General features: G+C 37.8%; 1 protein-coding gene across 3 annotated transcripts in view; it reads left to right on the top strand.

Moving 5' to 3' along the window:
- The window catches only part of snama (something that sticks like glue), a 101,333-nt gene that overhangs the window by 46,908 nt on the left and 30,342 nt on the right, over positions 1-24,083 (top strand). For all 3 annotated transcript variants that reach the window (XM_053785682.2, XM_053785681.2, XM_053785680.2), the window contains exons 5-6: positions 16,909-16,956; positions 20,918-21,006. In XM_053785682.2, coding sequence (XP_053641657.2) covers positions 16,909-16,956; positions 20,918-21,006 — 137 coding nt within the window. The remainder of the gene's footprint in view (positions 1-16,908; positions 16,957-20,917; positions 21,007-24,083) is intronic.

Genomic DNA, 24,083 nt, shown 5'->3' with positions numbered 1-24,083 from the left:
TTGTTCTCCCTTTCCGCAAACCGGGTACTACAGGACATGATGCCTCCCACTATCGCCCCATCGCTCTTACTAGTGCAGTTTGCAAAGTGATGGAACGTCTCGTAAATCGACGTTTAATGTGGTATTTAGAGACACACAACAGTCTCTCCGCTAGTCAATATGGCTTTCGTAAGGGTCGTTCTACCATAGACCCCTTACTACGCTTGGATACGTATGTTCGTAATGCCTTTGCGAATAATCACTCAGTTATTGCCATATTTTTTGACCTTGAGAAGGCATATGACACAACTTGGAGGTATAATATTTTGGCCCAGGCCCATTCCTTAGGCCTCCGAGGCAATCTACCATCCTTCCTTAAGAATTTTTTAACTGACAGACATTTCCGTGTTCGAGTCAGTAATGTTCTTTCCCCGGACTTCGTCCAAGCTGAAGGTTTCCCTCAGGGATGTGTTCTAAGCACAACTTTTTCTCCTTGCTATAAATGATTTGGCCTCTGTTCTTCCACCCAATATTTGGTCATCACTCTATGTTGATGACTTCGCTATTGCTTGTGCAGGCGCTGACTGTCATCTTATTGCAGTTTCTCTCCAGCATGCGGTCGACCGTGTTTCCACTTGGGCCACCACGCATGGGTTTAAATTTTCAAGTACCAGAACTCACCAAATTACTTTCACTAGACGCTCTGTTATCTCCGATCATCCTTTGTATCTCTATGGCTCCCGTATCCCCGAACGTGATACAGTCAGGTTTCTAGGCCTTCTCTTTGACCGTAGGTTATCCTGGAAACCTCACATTACCTCTCTGAAGGCAACTTGTCACAGCCGGCTAAACCTTCTTAAAACCCTTGCTCATCTTTCCTGGGGAGCTGATCGTCGAACTCTGCTTCACCTACATTCAGCCCTAGTTTTATCGAAACTCGATTATGGTGACCAGATTTATTCCGCGGCCTCTCCTGCTACTTTCTCTAGCCTTAACTCTATCCATCACCAAGGATTACGTTTGTGCCTTGGTGCTTTTCGCTCTTCCCCTGTTGAGAGCCTCTATACAGAAGCGAATGTTCCATCCTTGTCTGATCGCCGTGATGCCCATTGCCTTTGCTACTATGTACGCTCTCATGATCTACACAATCCTTCCATTTATAGAATGGTCACCGATATTAGTAGACATTCTTTATTCGTTCGCCGCCCCTGTTTGCTCCGTCCCTTTTCTCTTCGCCTACATTCACTCTTGTCTTCCCTTCAGTTACCACCTTTATATGTTCATGTAGCATCTCACTTTTCCCTACCCCCCTGGGAAGTTCCAGCTGTTCGGGTCTGTTCTTTCTCACTCCCTTGCTCGAAAGCTCTGCCTACGGTGGCTTCCCGCTCTCTTTTTCTTGATCACTTCCACTCCCATTCTCATGCCACTGCTGTGTACACAGATGGCTCCAAGTCTTCAGACGGCGTCGGATTCGCAGCAGTGTTTCCGGACAGCGTCGTGTGGGGGCATTTACTATCTTCAGCTAGCATTTTTACTGCTGAACTGTATGCCATTCTTGCAGCACTTATTCGTATCGCATTTATGCCTGTGTCATCATTTGTAGTAGTCTCAGACTCCCTTAGTGCTCTACAGGCTATACGAAAATTTGATACATCTCATCCCCTAGTTCTCCGTATCCAACTTTGGCTATGCCGTATCTCTACCAAACATAAAGATATTGTTTTTTGTTGGGTCCCTGGTCATGTCGACGTACAGGGCAATGAACAGGCAGACACTGCTGCGCGGTCAGCAGTACATGACCTACCAATTTCCTATCGAGGTGTTCCATTTCTGGACTATTTTGCTGCAATAGCTACCCACCTTCGTACCCGTTGGCAACAACGTTGGTCAACTCTGCTCGGTAACAAACTTCATTGTATTAAACCGAGCATAGGTTACTGGCCGTCTTCTTGTCATCAGTGCCGAGGTTGGGAGACCACTCTCTCCCGCCTTCGCATTGGCCACACTCGTCTTACTCGTGGGTATCTCATGGAGAGGCACCCTGTTCCTCTCTGTGAGCAGTGTCAAGTTCCAGTATCGATTAGCCACATTCTGTTAGACTGCCCTCTCTATCAACGAGCACGCAGAATTTACCTCCAACGTCGTCTTCGTTCTACTACTCTCTCTTTACCTTCCCTTCTTGCTGATGGACCCTCCCTTAATCCTGACTCTCTCATTGACTTCTTGACAATGACTGATTTACTCCACAAACTCTGATGATACTTTTCGCACTCCCCTCAGCCCTTTCTAGTTCAGTCTCTTGCTGCCCTTTACCCTTTCACCATCCACTACCCCGCTGTTATCCGTAACCTATTACTCATCCATCTCCCTTTTGCCACCTGATGCCCTCGCTTCTTTCCTGCCCTGCAGCGCTGCATAGTCCTTGTGGCTTAGCGCTTCTTTTTGATTATAATAATAATAATCCTTGCAGTTTACACACACATACATTCTTTTATTGTTATATGTAATATCTTCTGATTTTTATAAAAATCCTAAGTCCACTGTTCTTAATTCAGATTGTACATTTAAGATGAAAGGTAAGTCTAAACAGATTTGCTCTTAAGTTCATTATACACTAACCTTTAGCTTTCTGTGCATTTTGTATCATATTAGTCCTATTTTTACTTTCCAATTTAGGAGGCCTGATTTTGACTGTGTGGCTGGGGTGATTATTTGGGTTATCCTAATGTAATTGCAGTGTGGGCCGAGGTCTACTAACCTGTTCTTGAAGGTTTTATTTGCCCTTCCATACTTAATATCTCTGCTGTCTAGAAGGTTGGTTTTTTCTGTTTCCCATGACAGCCCCTGAAGTATACCTCCTCTAATCAATAAATGAGTGACTTCTAAGTGCTTAGCACTAGGGGTGACCATGATTTGTTTCCTAGAACATGATTAGGTGTGGGTGTGGGTTTTGCAGTGCTCTTTTCTATTTGTTAATGACTGGGCATCACATCCCAATCTCAGTCCAGGTCTTCATGCATTCCAGCATTAGGACCATAGCCCAGCCAGTCAGGAGCTCCCTGGAGGACTTGTTTTATGTCCATCTACCAATGGAGTCTTCTGTATTCACCATGTACTGCCAAGCTATCTATCCTTCTCTTGTTGTCATTGGTAGCTATAAAGGGTCTTGATTTCAGTATTTACTCTTGATTTGCAAAGGACTCTTCTGACCCTGGATAAATATTCTTCTTTGTGTCCTATGGCCTAGAATATCCAGAAGTGGTTGGTGTTTATCCATTTCCTGGATTTCTGTTGGTGCCCAGTACATGTTGGAGCTTAGGATAATGAAGCAAATTTAGAGGTAATCTGTTGTGTTGACTGCAATCTACAGAAGATTTTTAGCCAAAAGTGACGTTTTGGTTATGTTCAGGGTTAAAATCTGATAAGCACTAGATAGCCTGGTGGGGCATACAGCTGAGCTATTAATAAGCTGTTTAGGTAGAATAGAATCTGGTAGTCTAGCTTTTCTCTTTCTAAATTGCTATAATGACAATTTTTGCTCAGATTGAAAGTTGTGCAGCACTCACTCCTGGCCACCTTTATTCAGGTAATCTTGCTCCTCTCTCTCTGCAGCTTTGGTCTTATTTTTGAACCAAGAGCCTGTGAACTCTCTTCATAATGGCTTAGTAATGTTTACAATTGATTTGAGTTTTTTTGAATAGAGTGGAACTCGGTTTTCGTCATTATTTTGTACCAGAAAGTCTGACGAAAACTGAATTGTACGAAAACTGAAGCAATATTTCCCATAAGAAATAATGTAAATCCAATTAATCTGTTCCAGACACCCAAAAGTATTAACAAAAAATACATTTTATAGAGAATAACTATAGTTTTACATATAGAAAACAATGAGAAATAAATATAAAGGACTAATGAAATGGATAAATGAACACTTAATATCACTTTTACCATTATTGAAGACTCTTGTTGGTGTATGGAAGATGCGAGGAGGGGAGAGGGAAGAGGAGGGGTTATTGGTTGGAAGGGGAATCCCCCTCCATAAGGACTTCAGGTATCAAGTCCTTATCTGGGGTTACTTCCCTTCTTTGTCTTGTACTGGCACTGGACCCCTGTGACACAAAAAATCTGTCCAGAGGTCTGTTTCTGGCATATCTCTATGTTTTGCCTAAAATGGGACAAGGCATTGTCATTGAACATGTTGCAGACACAGCTTGCAGCAGCTTTGTTAGAGTGATATTTCTCCACAAAACTTTGCAACTCACTCCACTGCACACATGTCCTTAACCCTTTCAGGGTCAAGAGGTCCTCTCCTAAATTTGTTCTCGGGGTTGAAAATTTTTCGGAAAGAAAAATTATTTTTTCTTATGAAATGATAGAGAATCTTTTCCCGATCAAAATGACACCAAAAACATGAAATTTGATGGAAAACTTGCGAAATTATGCTCTCGTGAAGTTAGCGGTCTCTCAGATGTTTACCCATCGGCGATTTCGCCCACTTTGAACCCTATTTTCGGCCAATTCCAGTGTACTAGTCGACAAAAATCATAACTATTTCCCCAGAACTCTATTTTCTGTGTCGAATGAGTACAAGAAACCACCCATTTACCGATGGAAACAATCCGATAAAGTGGTCAGAAATTGACAATTTTGCCAGTTTCACACAGATTTCAAAAGATGACAATTTCCAAATAGGGTCCAGAATATGCAAGACAGACATTCCTGGCATTAAAATAACATTTTCTCTGTTCATTAGTCACGTACCCAGGCCCCTCTTACATTTCTTTTGCTTTCCACTTTGAATTTTTATTCTCACAAAAAATAGAAGATATACTGTTATGCAGACTTTTGCATTAGTGTAGAAATGGTATAAATAATATCAGCACATTTGTGAAAGAATATTAGACTCCCCAGTTGACGTGTATTGGACATGTGGCATGATTTCTTAACTTTTGAACTTTGGCAAAAATCGAACATTTCTGCTACTTTGAGCTCAATTTTAAGGTACTTTTCATTGTGAAACCAATCAAAATAATCTCAATTTCTGTAATATGTCTTCCATTCTATAAAATGAGACCAGGAAAACTAGAATACAACCATAAATACCATATGAAAATACACTGCAAAGTCGCTGTTTTAAACCAAAAACACGGTCAAAGTTTTTTATTTCTCATTATGCACTGTGTGCTGCAGGATTTTTTTTTTATACTGTGCACACTGACCACATAGACCCATTCTTTCATATGTAGGCTTACCAGCTTTCTCTCGCTAGATTTGAAGGCGCTAGAATTTACGCATACTACTAGTATGTCAACCCTGGTGCGTAAGACGTACTAGTATGTAGGAAACCCTAAAAGAGTTAATCACTGAAGAAGGTACATTCTCCCTTCTCTCTTCCTTCTCCTCTGAAGCAATTTCCTCACCTGCAATCTGTTGCTGTTCCAGTTGAAGGTGTTGCACCTCTTCAGTGGTTAGCTCCTCCCTGTGGTCGTCCACCAACTCTTCCACATCCTGGCCACTCACATCCATCCCCCGTACTTTGCTACGAGTTCTTTCTTGAATTCTACCATGTTTCTTGCCTTCTTTATCAAAGGGCTGGCACTCGGAGCTTTCTTTCACCCCATGGTGGCTTATTTAGCAGTCGCATTCAATGTACAAGCACAAATACAATGGATTATTACGAAATGTTTTGAATGAATGTGCAGGGTAATGCTCGCTCAAGAAACAAAGCCAGACTGACTCAGAACACATGGGGTGCTTTGTGTGGGTGCGGGCAGGCGGACACGTTCAGTACGGCAGACCGGCAAAAACCAAGGTGATGAACGAAAACTGGGACGAAATTTTGATGGAAAAAGTCGTTTAAAGCCAAATTTGATGAAAACCAGGGCAAACGAAAACTGAGGTTCCACTGCATTTTCTTTCACTACCACCACCACCTTTATTTCTGGAAATAATTTTTTCTTCTTTTGTGAAACATGGATTTTTCAAATGGTTGTACACTAAAGTTGATAATCATTAATGATAAAAATATTGCAGCAACTCTAAATATATGAAATTTAGAAAGGGTAAAAATACTGAATCGACTTAAAAAAATCAGTTAACTTTCAGCATAATGGCGCAGTGAGTTACTGATGATGACCATCAAGGCAAAAATTTATTCCTTATATTTATCCCCCTTTAATTAAAGGCAGGTCCTTTTGCAGTGAAGGGGTTGTTGATTCAAGGAATTAGATTTCCTGTCCTCTCTTAGGATTGAATCTAAATATTCAACAATCCCTCCCTCTCTTCATTTAGCCTTATTAGTGGGAAATTTTCCCCTATTGTAAAATTCAGCTCCTATACAGGGAAAAGGAACAACTCTCAGCCCTGTTTAAATGTAATTTCATTGTTATTGCTGTGGTGGTTGTGTTGCTCTACTCTGGAAATTAGTCAGTGTTAGGGCATGTCTATGATCCTTGGTGAGCCATATGGCAGAACCTCCGATGACTGAAGTGTTACTGGAGGTTACCTGCAGATTCAGTAGTGACAATTGAAAGTATATGACTCCTTTCATTTATTCTGGTTTGTTCACTCGTATTATTAACTGAAAGATAATTGCATGGTTAGGGCTGTCATCTAGTCAGGAAGTTTTGCTAATCCTAGCTGGGTCACTTCTGGAGCTGCTATCCTGATGGTGTTCACCAGATGGTGTAAAAGGAATAACAGCACTGCCTGTTGCAGCGGAGGTGAAGGTGGTTCAGGGTGGGTACATGGTTTCTTTTCTTTTTTTCTTATAACTTGGTTCTCTCTTTTTTTTTATCAAGGATAAATGAAGGATGAGGTTAATCATAGAGCTGATGAAGGAAAAAAAGGTGAGTGGTGCATTGAGGTATTTGTGGAGACAAAATGTTATCCATAGAGGCAAAGAAGGGAATGTATGAAAGTATAGTGGTACCAACACACTCGCATGGGTGTGAAGCTTGGGTTGTAAATGCTGCAGCGAGGAGGCGGCTTGAGGCAGTGGAGATGTCCTGTCTATGGGCAATGTGTGGTGTAAATATTATGCAGAGAATTCAGAGTGTGGAAATTAGGAGAAGGTGTGGAGTTGATAAAAGTATTAAGAGGGCTGAAGAGCGGTTGTTGAGGTGGTTTGGTCATTTAGAGAGAGTGGATCAAAGTAGAATGACTTGGAGAGCATATAAATCTGTAGGGGAAAGAAGGCTGAGTAGGGGTCGTCCTCGAAATGGTAGGAGGGAGGGGGTAAAGGAGGTTTTGTGGGCGAGGGGCTTGGACTTCCAGCAAGTGCGTGTGAGCGTGTTAGATAGGAGTGAATGGAGCCAAGTGGCTTTTGGGACCTGACGAGCTGTTGGAGTGTGAGCAGGGTAATATTTAATGAAGGAATTCAGGGAAACCGGTGATTATTATATAGCTGGAAATGGGAAGTACCTGCACTTTAAAGGAGGGGTTTGGGATATTGGCAGTTTGGAGGGATATGTTATAGTATATCTTTATATATGCTTCTAAACTGTTGTATCTGGGTGCCTCTGCAGAGACAGTGATTATGTATGAGTGAGGTGAAAGTGTTGAATGATGATGACATACATTCATATTATTGTGCGTATTACATACACAGAACATTAAACTCCACTGTAAACCCTCCACCAAAGCTACTCCTTGACAGTTACAACAGAATGCACAGTCACAATACAAGGTACTTTTCAGTATCCCTCGAGTCAGTCTCTCACTATGCAAGAATGCTTTGCACATAAAGAGCCTGAAGATCTGGAACTCGCTATCGGAATAGGTCAAGGATCCCCTGACAACTTATAAATTTAGGACTTTGCTAAAAAATAATCTTATCTCTCAATATTAACCAAATCAACCAAAACATCTGCTAATTAGTTTTATTATGTGACCTTTAGGCTTTTAATTCTGCCAATTCATAAAATATTACCACCTGAACCATTACTTGTAATATAGATTTTGTGTGCAATTTCAAGATTATTTTATGGAACCTTGCTCCACCTTACTTCCTCACATTTGTATTAAGTTTAAACAAGTTTGTAAAACAGTTAACCACAACGTCTTGTCTAGTTTTAAATATAGATTCTATGTACTTATTATCTCATTTAGTTTTAATTAGTTACTATGTGTTAGGATTAGTCTGCCCAAAATGCCCCAGCATGATAGTGGCTATCTTTGTACTTAGCAAATCAAAATTGTAATTACACGTAACCCCGCCTCGGTGGGAGACGGCCGTCTTGTTAAAAATAAAAAAAAAAGGCAGTCTAATTCTCCTGGAGTCCTAGTGACAACAGCCCCTTAATGATCTCCCTGCGTGGCCTTGGAATCTCAGAATCTAGAGCTACTTTTGTTAAATACTTTGTTGCATGAGCCCTGTTTTGGCTTTCAACCTGTCCCCTCTGGTACTCTGACCCCCACCTTACCTAACCATAGAACTGGCTTCTTCCACAGTGCAGTGATTTGTTGATCATCTGCACTGCAGTGGACAGAATGGCTCAAAGCCATATGTTAAGCAACGGAAGATATATGACACTAATGCAGTACAAACGCCTTGATCACACACTAAGAAACACTGCACTTGGGAACCTTTCCCAGTGATAGAAATCTTCAAAACACAACATTTATAAGACTTTTCATTGCAAACAATGAATCCTAACGTATACCTGAAAGACTACATACTTACAAGACTTCTTGACACACATCAGCCAAGATATCTACTTCCATCCTCTAAAAAATGGAATGTTTATCATCGGTTTACGATGTTGACTATGTCAATAAACTAGTGCAGCTCCACACCTTTTGAAGGAATGCAGTGACTGTACATAATCACTCAGTCTTTTCTTGAACTGTAATGGTTGTAATCTCTCGTGTAGTCATATCCCAACATTTCTACAGATTGCTTCAGATGTACAAAGACGTAAGTGCAATGCCCCTCTATTACTAGGGTTCAAAATTTGTTCAAATTTTTTGTCTGTCTTGGAGAAAATGCTCAACCAGTATGACTAAATTGACATACAAAAACCATGAACTTGCCCCTTAGTATACATTGGCCAGTAACTGCAATAGGCAAATCAAACTCACACCACAACAATGTCTCAAAGCTGGCACTATGGTCACCCAACAGAATATTGTAAATCACAGGCAGGATGTCCACTGTGTGGAGAAATGGATCTTAATGACCTAACCTGTGATCACCTCCCACACACCTATTCCAGTGTTCAACTCTTTTAGTTTTCAACATTGCTGTTCCCACCTCTTCACCATCTGTCAATCACTGCCCCACACTTGGCAAAGTTCTCTTCAGATGTCCTTTTGACTCTTCACAATCCCAAAGATCTCTGAAACCTACCATCCTTTAGCCCTTTGACTGTTTACACCGTATAAATACGTCTTACGCGCCACTGTTTCTGACGTATATATACTCATAAATTCTAACGGCTTCAAATCAAGCAGGAGAAAGCTGGTAGGCCCACATGTGAGAGAATGGGTCTGTGTGGTCAGTGTGCACCACATAAAAAAATCCTGCAGCACACAGTGCGTAATGAGAAAAAAAAAACTGACCGTTTTTTTTGGATTAAAACGCCGACTTTGAGGTGTATTTTCATATAGTATTTATCGTTGTATTCTCGTTTTCATGATCTTAGGTGATAAAATGGAAAACATATTACAGAAAAAGAGATGATTTTCATTACTTTCACGATGAAAACGACCTTGAAACTGGGCTCAAAGTAGCAGAAACGTTCAATTTTTACCAATGTTCAGGAGTAAGCAAATCACACCACACGTCCAATACACGTCAACTGGGAAATCTAATATTCTTTCACTAGTGCACTGATATTATTTATACCATTTATAAAATAATGCAGTAGTCTGCATACCAGTAAATTTTGTATTTTTTTGTATGAATAAAAAATCAAAATAGAAAGCAATAGTAATATAAGAGGGGCCTAGAGATGTGACTAATGAACAGAAGATATACAACCTTGTTTATTCTGGACCCTATTTTTGAATTGGCATCTTTTTTTATTTGCATGAAATTGGCCAAATTGCCAATTTCTGACAACTTTATTGGGTAGTTTAAATCGGTAAATGGGCTGTTTCTTGTACTCAACTGATAGATAAAATGGAGTTCTAAAGAAATAGCTATGAGTTTGGTCAACTGGAACAACGGAATTGGCTAAAAACAGGGCTCAAAGTCGGCGAAATCGCCGATACGTATATGTTGCTGAGACTGCTAACTTCGCGGTAGCGTAATTCCGTGAGTTTTCGACCAAATTTCGAACTTTTGGTGTCATTACCATCGGAAAAAGATTCTCTATCATTTCATAAGAAAAAATAATTTTTTTTTTTTTTTCAAAAATTTTGCGACATTGAATGACAGTTTCAGAAAGGGGCCTGCGACAGTCGTCAAAGGGCTAACATGTTACATTCTCTGACCAACCACTTAAAGCTTCTATCTGTCTATCTATATCTTCTTTCAGCAAACTGGCTGTATCCCACCAAGGAAGGGAGCCCAAAAAGAAAACGAAAGTTTCTCTTTTTAAATTTAGTAATTTATACAGGAGAAGGAGTTACTAGCTCCTTGTTCCCGGCATTTTAGCTGCCTCTTACAACATGCATGGCTTACGGAGGAAGAATTCTGTTCTACTTCCCTATGGACATAAATAAACTAGAACAAGAACTAGTAAGAAAATAGAAGAAAACCCAGAGGGGTGTGTATATACAGTGGTACCTTGAGTTTTAAACAGCTCCCAATTCAAACAGTTATGTAAGTGTATTTTTGTAAGTGCTTTTGTAAGTGTATTTTTGGGGGTCTGAAATGGACTAATCTAATGTACATTATTCCTTATGGGAACAAATTCGCTCAGTATTGGCACTCAAACAGCCTTCTGGAACAAATTAAAGTTCGAGGTCCCACTGTATATATGCTTGTACATGCATGTGTAGTGTGACCTAAGTGTAAGTAGCAGTAGCAAGACGTACCTGAAATCTTGCATGTTTATGAGACAGAAAAGATACCAGCATTCCTACCATCATGAAAAACAAGTACTAAAGGCTTCCATTTTACACTCACTTGGCAGGATTGTTGTACGTCCCTGAGCGGTTGCTGTCTACCAACCTACTACCTAGGAAATATATATACGAGTGTGGGGGAGGTGCGTGAGGCATTATGTAGAATGAAAGGGGGTAAAGCAGCTGGAACTGACGGGATCATGACAGAAATGTTAAAAGCAGGGGGAAATGTAGTGTTAGAGTGGTTGGTATTTTTGTTTAATAAATGTATGAAAGAGGGGAAGGTACCTAGGGATTGGCAGAGAGCATGTATAGTCCCTTTATATAAAGGGAAGGGGGACAAAAGAGATTGTAAAAATTATAGAGGAATTAGTTTACTGAGTATACCAGGAAAAGTGTACAGTAGGGTTATTATTGAAAGAATTAGAAGTAAGACAGAAACACACACATTTATTTATTTAAGTAAGACAGAATGTAGGATTGCAGATGAGCAAGGTTTTATAGTGGGTAGGGGATGTGCAGATCAAGTGTTTACATTGAAGCATATATGTGAACAGTATTTAGGTAAAGGTAAGGAAGTTGTCATTGCATTTATGGATTTAGAAAAGGCATATGATAGAGTGGATAGGGGAACAATGGGCAGATGTTGGAAGTATATGGAATATGTGGTAGGTTACTAAATGCTGTAAAGAGTTTTTATGAGGATAGTGAGGCTCAGGTTAGGGTGTATAGAAGAGAGGGAGACTACTTCCCGGTAAAAGTAGGTCTTAGACAGGGATGTGTAATGTCACTGTGGTCGTTTAATATATTTATAGATGGGGTTGTAAAAGAAGTAAATGCTAGGGTGTTGGGGAGAGGGGTGGGATTAAATTATGGGGAATCAAATACAAAATGGGAATTGACACAGTTACTTTTTGCTGATGATACTGTGCTTATGGGAGATTCTAAAGAAAAATTGCGAAGGTTAGTGGATGAGTTTGGGAGTGTGTGTAAAGGTAGAAAGTTGAAAGTGAACATAGAAAAGAGTAAGGTGATGAGGGTATCAAATGATTTAGATAAAGAAAAATTGGATATCAAATTGGGGAGGAGGAATATGGAAGAAGTGAATGTTTTCAGATATTTGGGAGTTGATGTGTCAGCAGATGGATTTATGAAGGATGAGGTTAATCATAGAATTGATGAAGGAAAAAAGGCAAGTGGTGCGTTGAGGTATATGTGGAGACAAAAAATGTTATCTATGGAGGCAAAGAAGGAAATGTATGAAAGTATAGTAGTACCAACACTCATATATGGGTGTGAAGCTTGGGTTGTAAATGCTGCAGTGAGGAGACGGTTGGATGCAGTGGAGATGTCATGTCTAAGGGCAATGTGTGGTGTAAATATTATGCAGAAAATTCGGAGTGTAGAAATTAGGTGTAGAGTTAATAAAAGTATTAGTGAGAGGGCTGAAGAGGGGTTGTTGAGGTGGTTTGGTCATTTAGAGAGAATGGAGGGCCTTGGACTTCAGCAAGCGTGCGTGAGCATGTTAGATAGGAGTGAATGGAGACAAATAGCATTTGGGACCTGACGAGCTGTTGGAGTGTGAGCAGAGTAATATTTAGTGAAGGGATTCAGGGAAACCGGTTGTTTTTGTATACCCAGACTTGAGTCCTGGAAATGGGAAGTACAATGCCTGCACTTTAAAAGAGGGGTTTGGGATATTGGCAGTTTGGAGGGATAGGTTGTGTATCTTTATATGTATATGCTTCCAAACTGTTGTATTCTGAGCACCTCTGCAAAAACAGTGATTATGTGTGAGTGAGGTGAAAGTGTTGAATGATGATGAAAGTATTTTCTTTAGAATCTCCCATAAGCACAGTATCATCAGCAAAAAGTAACTGTGTCAATTCCCATTTTGAATTTGATTCCCCATAATTTAATCCCAACCCTCTCCCGAACACCCTAGCATTTACTTCTTTTACAACCCCATCTGTAAATATATTAAACAACCATGGTGACATTACACATCCCTGTCTAAGACCTACTTTTACCGGGAAGTAATCTCCCTCTCTTCTACACACACTAATATACGTATATATATATATATATATATATATATATATATATATATATATATATATATATATATATATATATATATATATATATATATATATATATATATATATATATATATATACACATACATATATATATATATATATATATATACACATACATACATACATACATACATACATACATACATAGATACATACATACATACATACATAAATACATACACACACACACACACACACACACACACACACACACACACACACACACACACACACACACACACACACACACACACACGTACGTACGTGTGCTCTTTTCCTAGACTTCTCAGACACAATAAGTCAGTCGTACCTTTAGAAGTTTCTCCACAGACAAATAGCTAGTGCTTGTGTGATGACTGCCAGATAGTTCAGTTAACTATATATTAATAGACTGCCCTTCTATCAAAGAGAGTGCTGAATTCACTTTTGAAATATTAATTACCCTGACACCAATTCTGACTGCCCTCTTTGAAGAATCCCACTTTTAATGCAGTTTCTTTCTCAACCAACCTATAGCACCAACTATGATGATCATTTTTTCACCCTCACTAATCCACACCTTCCCTCATCCCAACACTTGCAACTTAATCCACCATAGCACTGTTTGACTCATATGGGTTTAGTGCTTGTTTTCAAATTTACTAATGTGAGTTTATGGCAGATAATCACATTTTGAGTTGTACTTTTCTATAGCTTGAATAATAATAGTTTATGATTCAGAAGGGTTTAACACTTTCTTGTGAATTAATAAAATAGCTTAAATACATAATGAAATTTTATTTAAGATACAGTACTGAACTAAGGGTATTGTGTATAGTATATTAATGCTCAGAACTAGTGAGGTTTGTGAGATGAACAAATTTTTATTTGACTTGCAGGAAAAAGTTTACCATCCTGACCTGTGTCAGCCTGCTGCATTGAACATTCAACCCTCATGCTATTGTTGAAACAAGTGTGAAACATTCTACACTTATGTATGAAACATATACTCTCGTGTAAGAAACATAATGCGCTCATACAAGAAACATCTTACACTCGTATGTGAAATATTCAACAATGTTTGTGAAACATTTTTCCCTTATATTAATTCTCTGCTCATTAGGGTATTTTTTTTATAAAAGACTGTGTGGTAATTAGTGGATATTTTTATATGTATTACAGTCAAATTACTCGGCGAAATATAACAAAGTTTATGGTTTTTATCATTCTCATATGAATAAATTTTTGTAAGATTTGTGTTTTTAATGCCTGTTGCACTGTCGTCTGTACAAGCCATAATTATTTTGTCAGTATTTCAGTGCCTTTAAATAAATAAATTTATGTATGTACAGTAATTCCTTTTATGCAAAGAAAATATTTCTTTATTGTTCATTAAATTAAATACAGAATAATGGGGCTGAAAACACTTTATTATCCTAATTAGATATTCTGATATTTGTTTGCAGTATCAGTAAAACTGGATACATATTTTGTTTAAATTATATTGAATTGGAGTTGGTTATTGTGGGCTTAACTAAATTTATTAGTGGTATTATAGCTTGTTGTAGTGGAAAGTTTGAGTCACGCTTAATTTAATCAGGAGATACACAAGATGCTTTGTATCAAACACTGTAAACACCTTGTATACTGGTAACTTATTAGTGTAATGTATAATATATTATTATATAATATGTTATATGTATATATATATATGTATTATAAACATAACTAATGTGACCCAGAAACAAATGAAGACAGAAGTAAAAAACAGAAAAGAAGGAGAGTATACTTCGGCTTCTAACTGAGAACTTCAGTTGTGTCTGGAAGACTGGGTGAGAGGGTGAGGTGCTGTTTATAGTTTATATCATTTGAGAGAGAGAGATAAACTTGCCTGTAATTTATTTTATATATTTTTTATTTTAGCATAAAATATATCATAATACAGCAACTTTTTTTCATAAGCAGTAAATAGTTATGCAGTAATCATATTCAAATCTACACATAACTAGAAATTAATACTGTACATATTTTCTCTTCACTGGGAGTAAAGTGAAGTTAATACTGAGCATCATCAAAGGATGATCTGTAGATGAGGAAAGGGAATTATGGTAGTTTGTTTTGGCATTACAGTAAAGTAGTTTATATATAGCACACAATGACGAGATTAAAAATATTTAGTGCACTATACCTAAATCTCAAGGGCATTTCTTGTATTTCTCCAGATATGTGTTTAGCATTAACTACTGGAAAATTTATTCAGTCCCTCTATCTCCTACATTCTCTTGTTACCCCCCATTCTCCCCCCTCCCTATCTTGTGCAATATTCAGACTAATGATTTTTTAAAAAATCATCTTTTAAATAATATAAAGTACTGTACTGTTTCTATAATAAATGAATTGTGAATAAAAGAGAGATTTCTCTATTACTTTGCTCATTGTTTTTTAACTTAATGCAAATACAGTGGACCCCTGACTTACGATCAGCTCCCAACTCAAACAATTATGTAAGTGTATTTTTGTAAGTGCTTTTGTAAGTGTATTTTTGTAAGTGCTTTTGTAAGTGTATTTTTGGGGGTCTGAAACAGACTAATCTAATTTACAATATTCCTTATGGGAACAAATTCGTTTGGTAATGGCACCCGAACAGACTTCTGGAATGAATTAATATCATAAGTCGGGGGTCCACTGTATAAGGTACTGTACATGGTATTAATGTTATGTTTTCTATATTTTAATATTACTGCAAGTGATAAGTTATAGTAATTTAGTTATTGATTACTGAAAAGTTAGTAATATTATCTAATTATCCTGAATTTGATGCCTTGCATGTGTGTTTCTTTTAACTGAAAAACTATGTATTGTATATCTTACATGGAATGCTCTTATTTTGCTCTTTGTTAAGATTGTGTACTGCACAGAAAACTTCAGTATTGACCAGTACTATATTAACCACATGAATTTTATTCTAAACAGTGATAATTGTGGCTGTATAATGGCTCCTTAGGTATAGAGTAACTAGAAAAACTGAACTTGTCATATGGTTATTCATATATCCAAGCTTTTTATACAAATCATGGGATCAAGTGACCAGAAATGGCTATACGACTAGAATTTTCTAATATACGTATTTTATTATATGAGTAAACTTGACAGTATTAGATTAATTATATATGAATAGGAAGATGTTTAGTTACCCTTGAGCCTGTAGCGCTTGACTATTTGTAGCATCATATTTTGTGTTGACCATATTTTGTGTTTTGTAATGGCCAAGCCAGTCGTCTCACATTTTCATTAAGTATTTTAGTAAGGTTAGTGTTTCAGGTAATATTTCTAGAGCCTTCACTCTGAGTAGACATCCTGCAGTTGGTTAGCACATTCCTGGTCACTTACAAATATATAAATTATATCCAGGGTTTTTATAAACTAAAATGCATATACAATAATACAAATAATTGAAAATTATTTTTTTTTAGCCTTTGTGCACTAAATGGTAAACAAAATGTTAGAGATTTACATAAGAGAAAAGGAATCTTTCCATACTTGAAAAAAGGATAATGCAGACAAGACAAAGATACAGAACTTGAAATATTTTATTTGAAATTTTTTTTAGTCTTTGCAAAAGAAAAAAAAGAAAATGGTTAACTTGTCTCCTAATATGTTGTTTATTAATTATGAAGTAATCAGATGGATAATAAACTTGTTTGACAATGAGGAGGACACATTGAGTGTGGGGAATGCAAGAAGAACATGTAGTATTATTGGCATAATAGAGATGTGAAGGTAACTCGCTCGGGTGGGGGGAAGCAGGTCTCTACAGGTTGTCTTCTACCAACAGACAGAAGATGCTGCTGAAGCTGCTGAAATTGACAGGAAGATCAAAGAGGTGAGTTTTAAATGTTTCTTGTTTTCCATGATGAAATTTTTTGTATTTTATACTAGTTTGCTCTTAACAACAATGGGTACATTAATGTATTTCATTGTATGATACAGCGAAACAATTTAATCTTTTCTTTTTAAACTAAAAATATTTAGACATAAAAATTTATCTATAGTAGGAAAAAAGGTAGTTTGATAGTTTGATTAGATTTTTATGAAAGCTAATACAGTAGCTGCATGTGATAGTTATTATTCTAATAGTATACTATACTTAAGCATCTGCAAGAGGCGTATGCCAAGAGAAATCTGGGAGATAAAGTAGTGAATTTATGTACAGTGGAAAAAGGAGGAGGAATGCTTCTTAAACATCCATGCTTCCTGTACTACAGTAGTAATTGAACATTGTTTTATTTTGAATCAGTTGTCACCATAGTAGTTATATAACAGACTTCCTATCACATTTGAGGATGTATTGTGGTATACAAATTGTGGATCCATGGACCAACCTTGTAAATAACAGTTTATTATTGTATGAAAGTCATGGTTCCAGGAGCTAGGCTAACATACAATTAGCTGTAGACAGTTATAGGTATCACTTTTCTCATGATCTGGTTCCACACCAGGTCTCCCAAATCCGATAATACCTCGCATATGTTGTAGATAACTAAACTCGGCTACAGATTATGAGTAATAAGACATAAAACACACTTCATGGATTGGTGAACTATCTTAGACACTTTAGCTATTGTATCCTAGTAATAGGTTTTAAAATTTGAAAATGAAATTTAACTCCATACTTGTTGAATCTTAATACAGTGGAACCTCAAATATCGAACTGCTCCCAACTCAACAAATTATGTAAGTGTATTTTTGTAAATGCTTTTATAAGTGTATTTTTGAGGGTCTGAAATGAACTAATCTAATTTACATTATTACTGATGGGAATAAATTTGTTTGGTAACAGCACTCGAACAGCCGTCTGGAACGAAGAAAGTTCAATATTTGAGGTTCCACTGTAGTAGCATAATTCTTCAAGAATGAGGTGGGGGGAGGGCCTTGATTCTGGTGAAAGGCTCTTAATCCAAGGAATTGGGGCTTCCCTTCCTTTGGGTCAAACCTGATTACTTCTCTCTCCCTATGTGTTGTATGACGCCTGGGGATTTAGCGCTTTCCTATGAATATACTGTAGCAACATAAAAATATGAATGATTATAAGAATGATTCATTTAGTATACATAACTAATCAGAATGTTGATAGTAATAAAGTGCAATAATATACTGTATTGTGCAAAACAACTACGTGCTGTGAAAAAATAGTGTACCTCCAAACACCACTTTTGGGATTTCTTACATTATCAGGTCCTTGATAATGTGAGAAATCATGAAAGCACTTGGAAGTTCGTTATTTTTTCACAGTGGTTGTTTTTGTATACAGTATTGTAATAACACATGTTTACTTTGCTTTTATTGCATACTGTATTGTATTTGGTCAGTGACAATCACTAGTATTGGTAGATACAATAGTACAGGTACAATATATGTATTTGGTCGCTGACAGTCACTAGTATTGGTACATAATACCATAATCCTGCAGTAGTTAAACTTACTAGATTCACACCTTTTAATAATTATAAATACCCTTGAAGGATGTGCCTTTATGCTGGTGTGGGAATCTTGATCCAAGGAATTTGATCTATTCTCCCCTTCCTTGGATTGAACCTGATATACCCCATCCCCATTCCCCATTTGCTATATGACTCCTTTGGGTTTAGCATTTCTTCCTTATTAAAATACAGTAGGACCCCACTTATATGTAGGTTAGGTTCCAGGCTACTACCAGAAAGTGGAACACCATTTTTTCCATTTATAAATACATATAAATGCCAGATAACAATAAATTTTGGAAAGTTTCCAGACATAATTGAGAGACGTGGTGCTCGCGGAAAATGTAAACAAACCGGGTGGGGTGCAGTGACCGTATTAGAAAGTCAGGTGGGGGAGCCATATAGCGAGTTTTGGTCATAATTTGAAATGTCCGTATTAGCGGAATACCATAAAACGGGGCCCTACTGTAGTAGTAAAAGTTGTCAGTAAGCTCAGTCAACCCTAATTATTAGTGATCATGATCAACTCATTAGCTGATGTTTTATTGGTGACACTTCTAACAATTTTTTTTTTTTCAACAAACCGGCTGTATCCCACAGAGGCAGGGGGGCCCAAAAAGAAAATTGAAGGTTTCTCTTTTTAATTTTAGTAATTTATATAGGAGAAGGGATTACTAGCCCCTTGTTCCCAGCATTTTAGTCACCTTTACAACACGCATGGCTTACGGAGGAAGAATTCTGTTCTACTTTCCCATGAAGATAAGAGGAAATAAACAAGAACAAGAACTAGAAAGAAAATAGAAGAAAACCCAGAGAGGTGTGTATATATATATGCTTGTACATGTATATGTAGTGTGACCTAAGTGTAAGTAGAAGTAGCAAGACATACCTGAAATTTTGCACGTTTATGAGACAGAAAAAAGGACACCAGCAATCCTACCATCATGTAAAACAATTGCAGGTTTTCGTTTTACACTCACTTGGCAGGACGATAGTACGTTAAATAAATAGACATGCAATGCTATGATATTTATTGCAGCTGTGTTTCATCAGGAGCTTTATCAAGCTAATATATATTGGACACATGGTTTTAAAGGGAGAGAGTGAGGTGTCTGGAGTGGTTATGTGAAGACTTATCATTTGCTCTACTTTACAAAATTCGTGAATTAGATGTAAAAAAAATAAATATGAAATAGGTGTTAGCATCTTCAACCAGGTTAATGGCATATTCAGTTAAAATTTAAAAAATATTGATATGGATATGGCTGTTGTAGATGTAGTAGTAATGCTAAGATAAAAGAATAAGTGAACCCTCTAACTGATTAGTAGAGGGGAGAGGGGGTGTATGATATTGTCGATTGTCTGAAATTTCCGAATTATGAAATTAATTTTTCATGATTGTCTGGTTCTCTTCTGAACTAGTGGACTTGGTCCAATACTTCAGAAGAGAACAGGATGCTTAAGAATACAGGTATTGTAATCGGTAGTACTACGGTGCTGTGCTGTATAGTAATTTTATAGCACTGTACATAGTTTACATTAGTTTTACTTACCTTTTTGTGGTGGAAAGATGTGTAAACTGCTGTGATTGATTGTGGTGACTTAGAGTAGCTTATTTTGTGTTGGAGGAGCTGTAAGGCTCTACTAGTGAAAATGTAGATAGCTTCTATGGATATCAAACATTGTTTCTTATCACCATATTCCTCACATACCAATGCCACTGAGATGCCAGAGCCAACCATTTTTATTAATTTTTCTGCTTAACACTGAGAACATCATGTTTCCTCCTGGCACCACCACTTGTTTTAGAAGCCAGTGTTAATTACACTTTGCTTAATACATTAATAATCACAAAAAACACTAAATCCAGGAAAAATTAAAGACTGAATGACAAGTGTGTGTTTCAGAGAACAAACAGTAAACTGGCAAGGATGACCTACAGTTCAGGAATGATGAAAACACAGGTCCTGGACATGGCCACCTTGGCCTGTACTGGATAAATGTCAAAGCCATTGAACATAGTCCAGTACTTCAGAAGACAAGTGGATATTATTGCTACAGATAAAATCTATATTTTTGTCCATTTTATCCTGTGCTTCGTGTTTGTCTGGCTAATTTTTTGTCCAAAATTGCCAAAATCCACTAACAAGAGGTGCTATATTTTGCAATTATTGGAACAGTTTAATAAGCAGTATTTTATAATTAAGAAGACTCGGGGTAATAGCTTGCAAAGCCAACATGAAATACATATAGGAATAGTTTTACAGATGTTAAAAAGCATTCTCTGTAAAATAGGTAATCTCTGTTGTACAGTAATGTATAGGACTTTAATTTACTGTACTTATATATGCTGTATATATTTAGGTGACGGATTTAACCCGAATGGATGGCAGTGAAGATGATAAGATTAATGCTATGGTTGCACAATCAACAATGGCTTACCATCCATCAAAGTAAGTTCTGTAGGTCATAGTATATGGCTTATCATCCATCAAAGTTAGTTTTTTTTTATTTTTTATTAACACATTGGGCAGCATGACCCAGAAAAGAAGAAACACTTTCATCATTCACTCAATCACTGTCTTGCCAGAGGCACTCCTACACTACAGTTAAAAAACTTCAACATAACTCTCCTCCTTCAGAGTGTAGGCACTGTACTTCCCACCTTCAGGACTCAAGTCTGGCTAACTGGTTTCCCTGAATCCCTTTAGAAATGTTACTTTGCTCACACTCCAACAGCATGTCTTGTTGCAAAAACCATTCATCTCCACTTACTCTAATCTAACACACTTATGCCTGTGTGCTGGAAGTCCAAGCCCCTTGCACACAAAACCTCCTTTACCCCCTCCTTCCAACTTTCCTAGGCTGACTCTTGCCCTGCCTTCCTTTCCTTTATGTGCCCTTCATTCTATTTCGTTCCATCCTTAAATGTCCAGACCACCTCAACAGCCCTTCCTCTGCTTTCCAGATAATACTTTTAGAAACCCGACATCACCTCCCAATCTCCAAGCTACGGATTCTCTACATTAGATTCACACCGCATATTGCCCTCAGATACGACATCTCCATTACCTCCAGCCTTCTTGTTGCAACATTCACCACCCATGTTTCATGCCTACATAAGAGTGTTGGCACCACTATACTCTCATACATTTCCCTCTTTGCTTCCATGGATAACATTCTTTGTCTCCACAGACTCCTTTGTGCTCCACTCACCTTTTTCCCCTCATCAATTCTGTAATTCACCTTGTCTTTCATAGATTTATTTGCTGACAAGTGCACTCCCAAATATGTGAATACATTCACTTCCTTCATACTCCTTTCCTCCAATCTGATATCCAGTCTTTCATTACCTAAATTTTTTGTTATTCTTATCACCTGTAGGCCATAATTTATAGTTATCATCCATGAAAGTACAGTACAGCACTGTGGGTCACAGTATATTGCTTATCATCCATCATAGTACTGTGGGTCACAGTATATTGCTTATCATCCATCATAGTACTGTGGGTCACAGTATATGGCTTATCCATCAAAGTATTGTAGGTCAGTATATGGCTCAAAATTCATCACTACTGTAGGTTACAGTATATGGCTCATCCATCACAGTGCTGTAGGTCACAGTATATGACTCATCCATCACAGTACTGTAGGTCACAGTATATGGTTTATCCATTACAGTACTGTAGGTTACAGTATATGACTCATCCATCACAGTACTGTAGGTCACAGTATATGGCTCATCCATCACAGTACTGTAGATCAGTACAGTATATGGCTTATCCATCACAGTATCTGGCTCATCCATCACAGTACTGTAGGTCACAGTATATAGCTTATCCATCACAGTACTGTAGGTCACAGTATATAGCTTATCCATCTCAGTACTGTAGGTCACAGTATATGGCTTATCCATCATAGTACTGTGGGTCACAGTATATGGCTTATCCATCACAGTACTATAGGTCACTATATGGCTTATCATCCATCATGATATACATTACAGTCAGAACCACTGTTTAAAAAGGAAGTTTTCAGGCACTGTAGTTTTATTTAATACCTGGAGTATACTTGGAGAGAGTTTCGGTGGCCAACGCCCCCGCGGCCTGGTCTGTACTGTATGAACATGAAAGGTGTCGTATTTTTTATATGCAATAAGTTTAAAATCTATTGGGCAAGCAACAAGCCAAATCTTGGCCTTCTCTGAGAAAATTGAGAATGTCATCAAGAGGGCTACTCTTCTGACTTCATAAACTCTTCCTTTTCATGTGCTAAATAAACTTTCCTCTATCCCAAACTACTGTGAAATCTGTTTTCTACCTTCCTTATATTTCCAGTCTTTCTGATCTCAACAACTCTCTCCATTACTTAGACATCAAATTTACTTTTCGCCTTCAAAGTACATAATTTAGTTCATACTTCTGCTATGGATGCCCCTGATGTCTACACTATTTCATGCTCGTCTTGTCCTCTCCAATACGTACTTTAGAGAGACTGGCCACTCTCTTTCTGACAGACTCAAAGAACACAAAAAAGTGTTAGGCTTATCAACACCAATAATACTCTTTTTCTGCCATGTTAGAGATCACAGTCATCTATCCTACTGACTGGTTCTCTGCTAAAACTGTCTCCCCTACTTCTAGCATCTCTTATACACAACTTTCCTTGTATGAATCTTAGTCCTGGCTTTGTTTCTGAAGATGCCTTCCTTTCTCACTGCACTGTCAATTTTCCAACCCTTAGAACACTCATAATTTGACCTGATCCTTTCTTCTCCTTTCCAGTTTTTTTCTATTTTTATTTGTTTTCCTCTCTTCTCCCTTTGTGTGTTCTGTCCTTCAGTTTTCCACCCTCGTGTGTTTTTGGTCCTACCCCTTGTGTGCCCTTAGCTCTCCTGCAGGGCTTCTTTTTTTTTATGTCTTTAGACTGATGCCACTTCTACTACTACTATGCCTACCACTCCATTTCTACTATTATTGCCATTACCATTACTTCTGTGCCTCCCTTCACCCTCCATTCCCTTTTCTTTCTTGTGCCACTAAACTGCTCTCCCTACTTTCTACTACCACTATTACTTCTACTACTACTTCCACTACCATCCTTATCACTACCACTACTACTACTACTTTTTCTTCCTCTCTTGGTCCTGTTCTTGTCTCCCCTCGCCTATAAATACTGGTTCCCTCACTCTTTTGCGTTAGTGTGATTTTGTAAATGGTCCAAGGACCAAAACGTCATCATAAGCCTCTCTCTTCTATTTGCAGGTTATTTGTGTATTGTTCAGTCACAATGTATTTGTGCCCTTTTGTTCTTAGTGGTACCAACACTTTTTATGTGTGTGTGATGCATGAGTTTTAAATGCTGCAATGAAAAGGAGGTTAGAATCAGTGGAGATGTCATGTTTGAGAGCAACATGAGGTGTGAATATCATGCAAAGAATTTGGAGTGTAGAAATGAAAATGCTCTGTGGGGTGATGAAGGGTATAATTTAGAGAGCTGAGAAGGTGATTTTTGCATGTAAAGAGGATGG

Source organism: Cherax quadricarinatus, chromosome 35, assembly GCF_038502225.1.
Source record: "Cherax quadricarinatus isolate ZL_2023a chromosome 35, ASM3850222v1, whole genome shotgun sequence".
In the NCBI taxonomy this organism is placed as follows: Eukaryota; Metazoa; Arthropoda; class Malacostraca; order Decapoda; family Parastacidae; genus Cherax; species Cherax quadricarinatus.
This window is presented reverse-complemented; position numbering and strand designations above follow the sequence as displayed.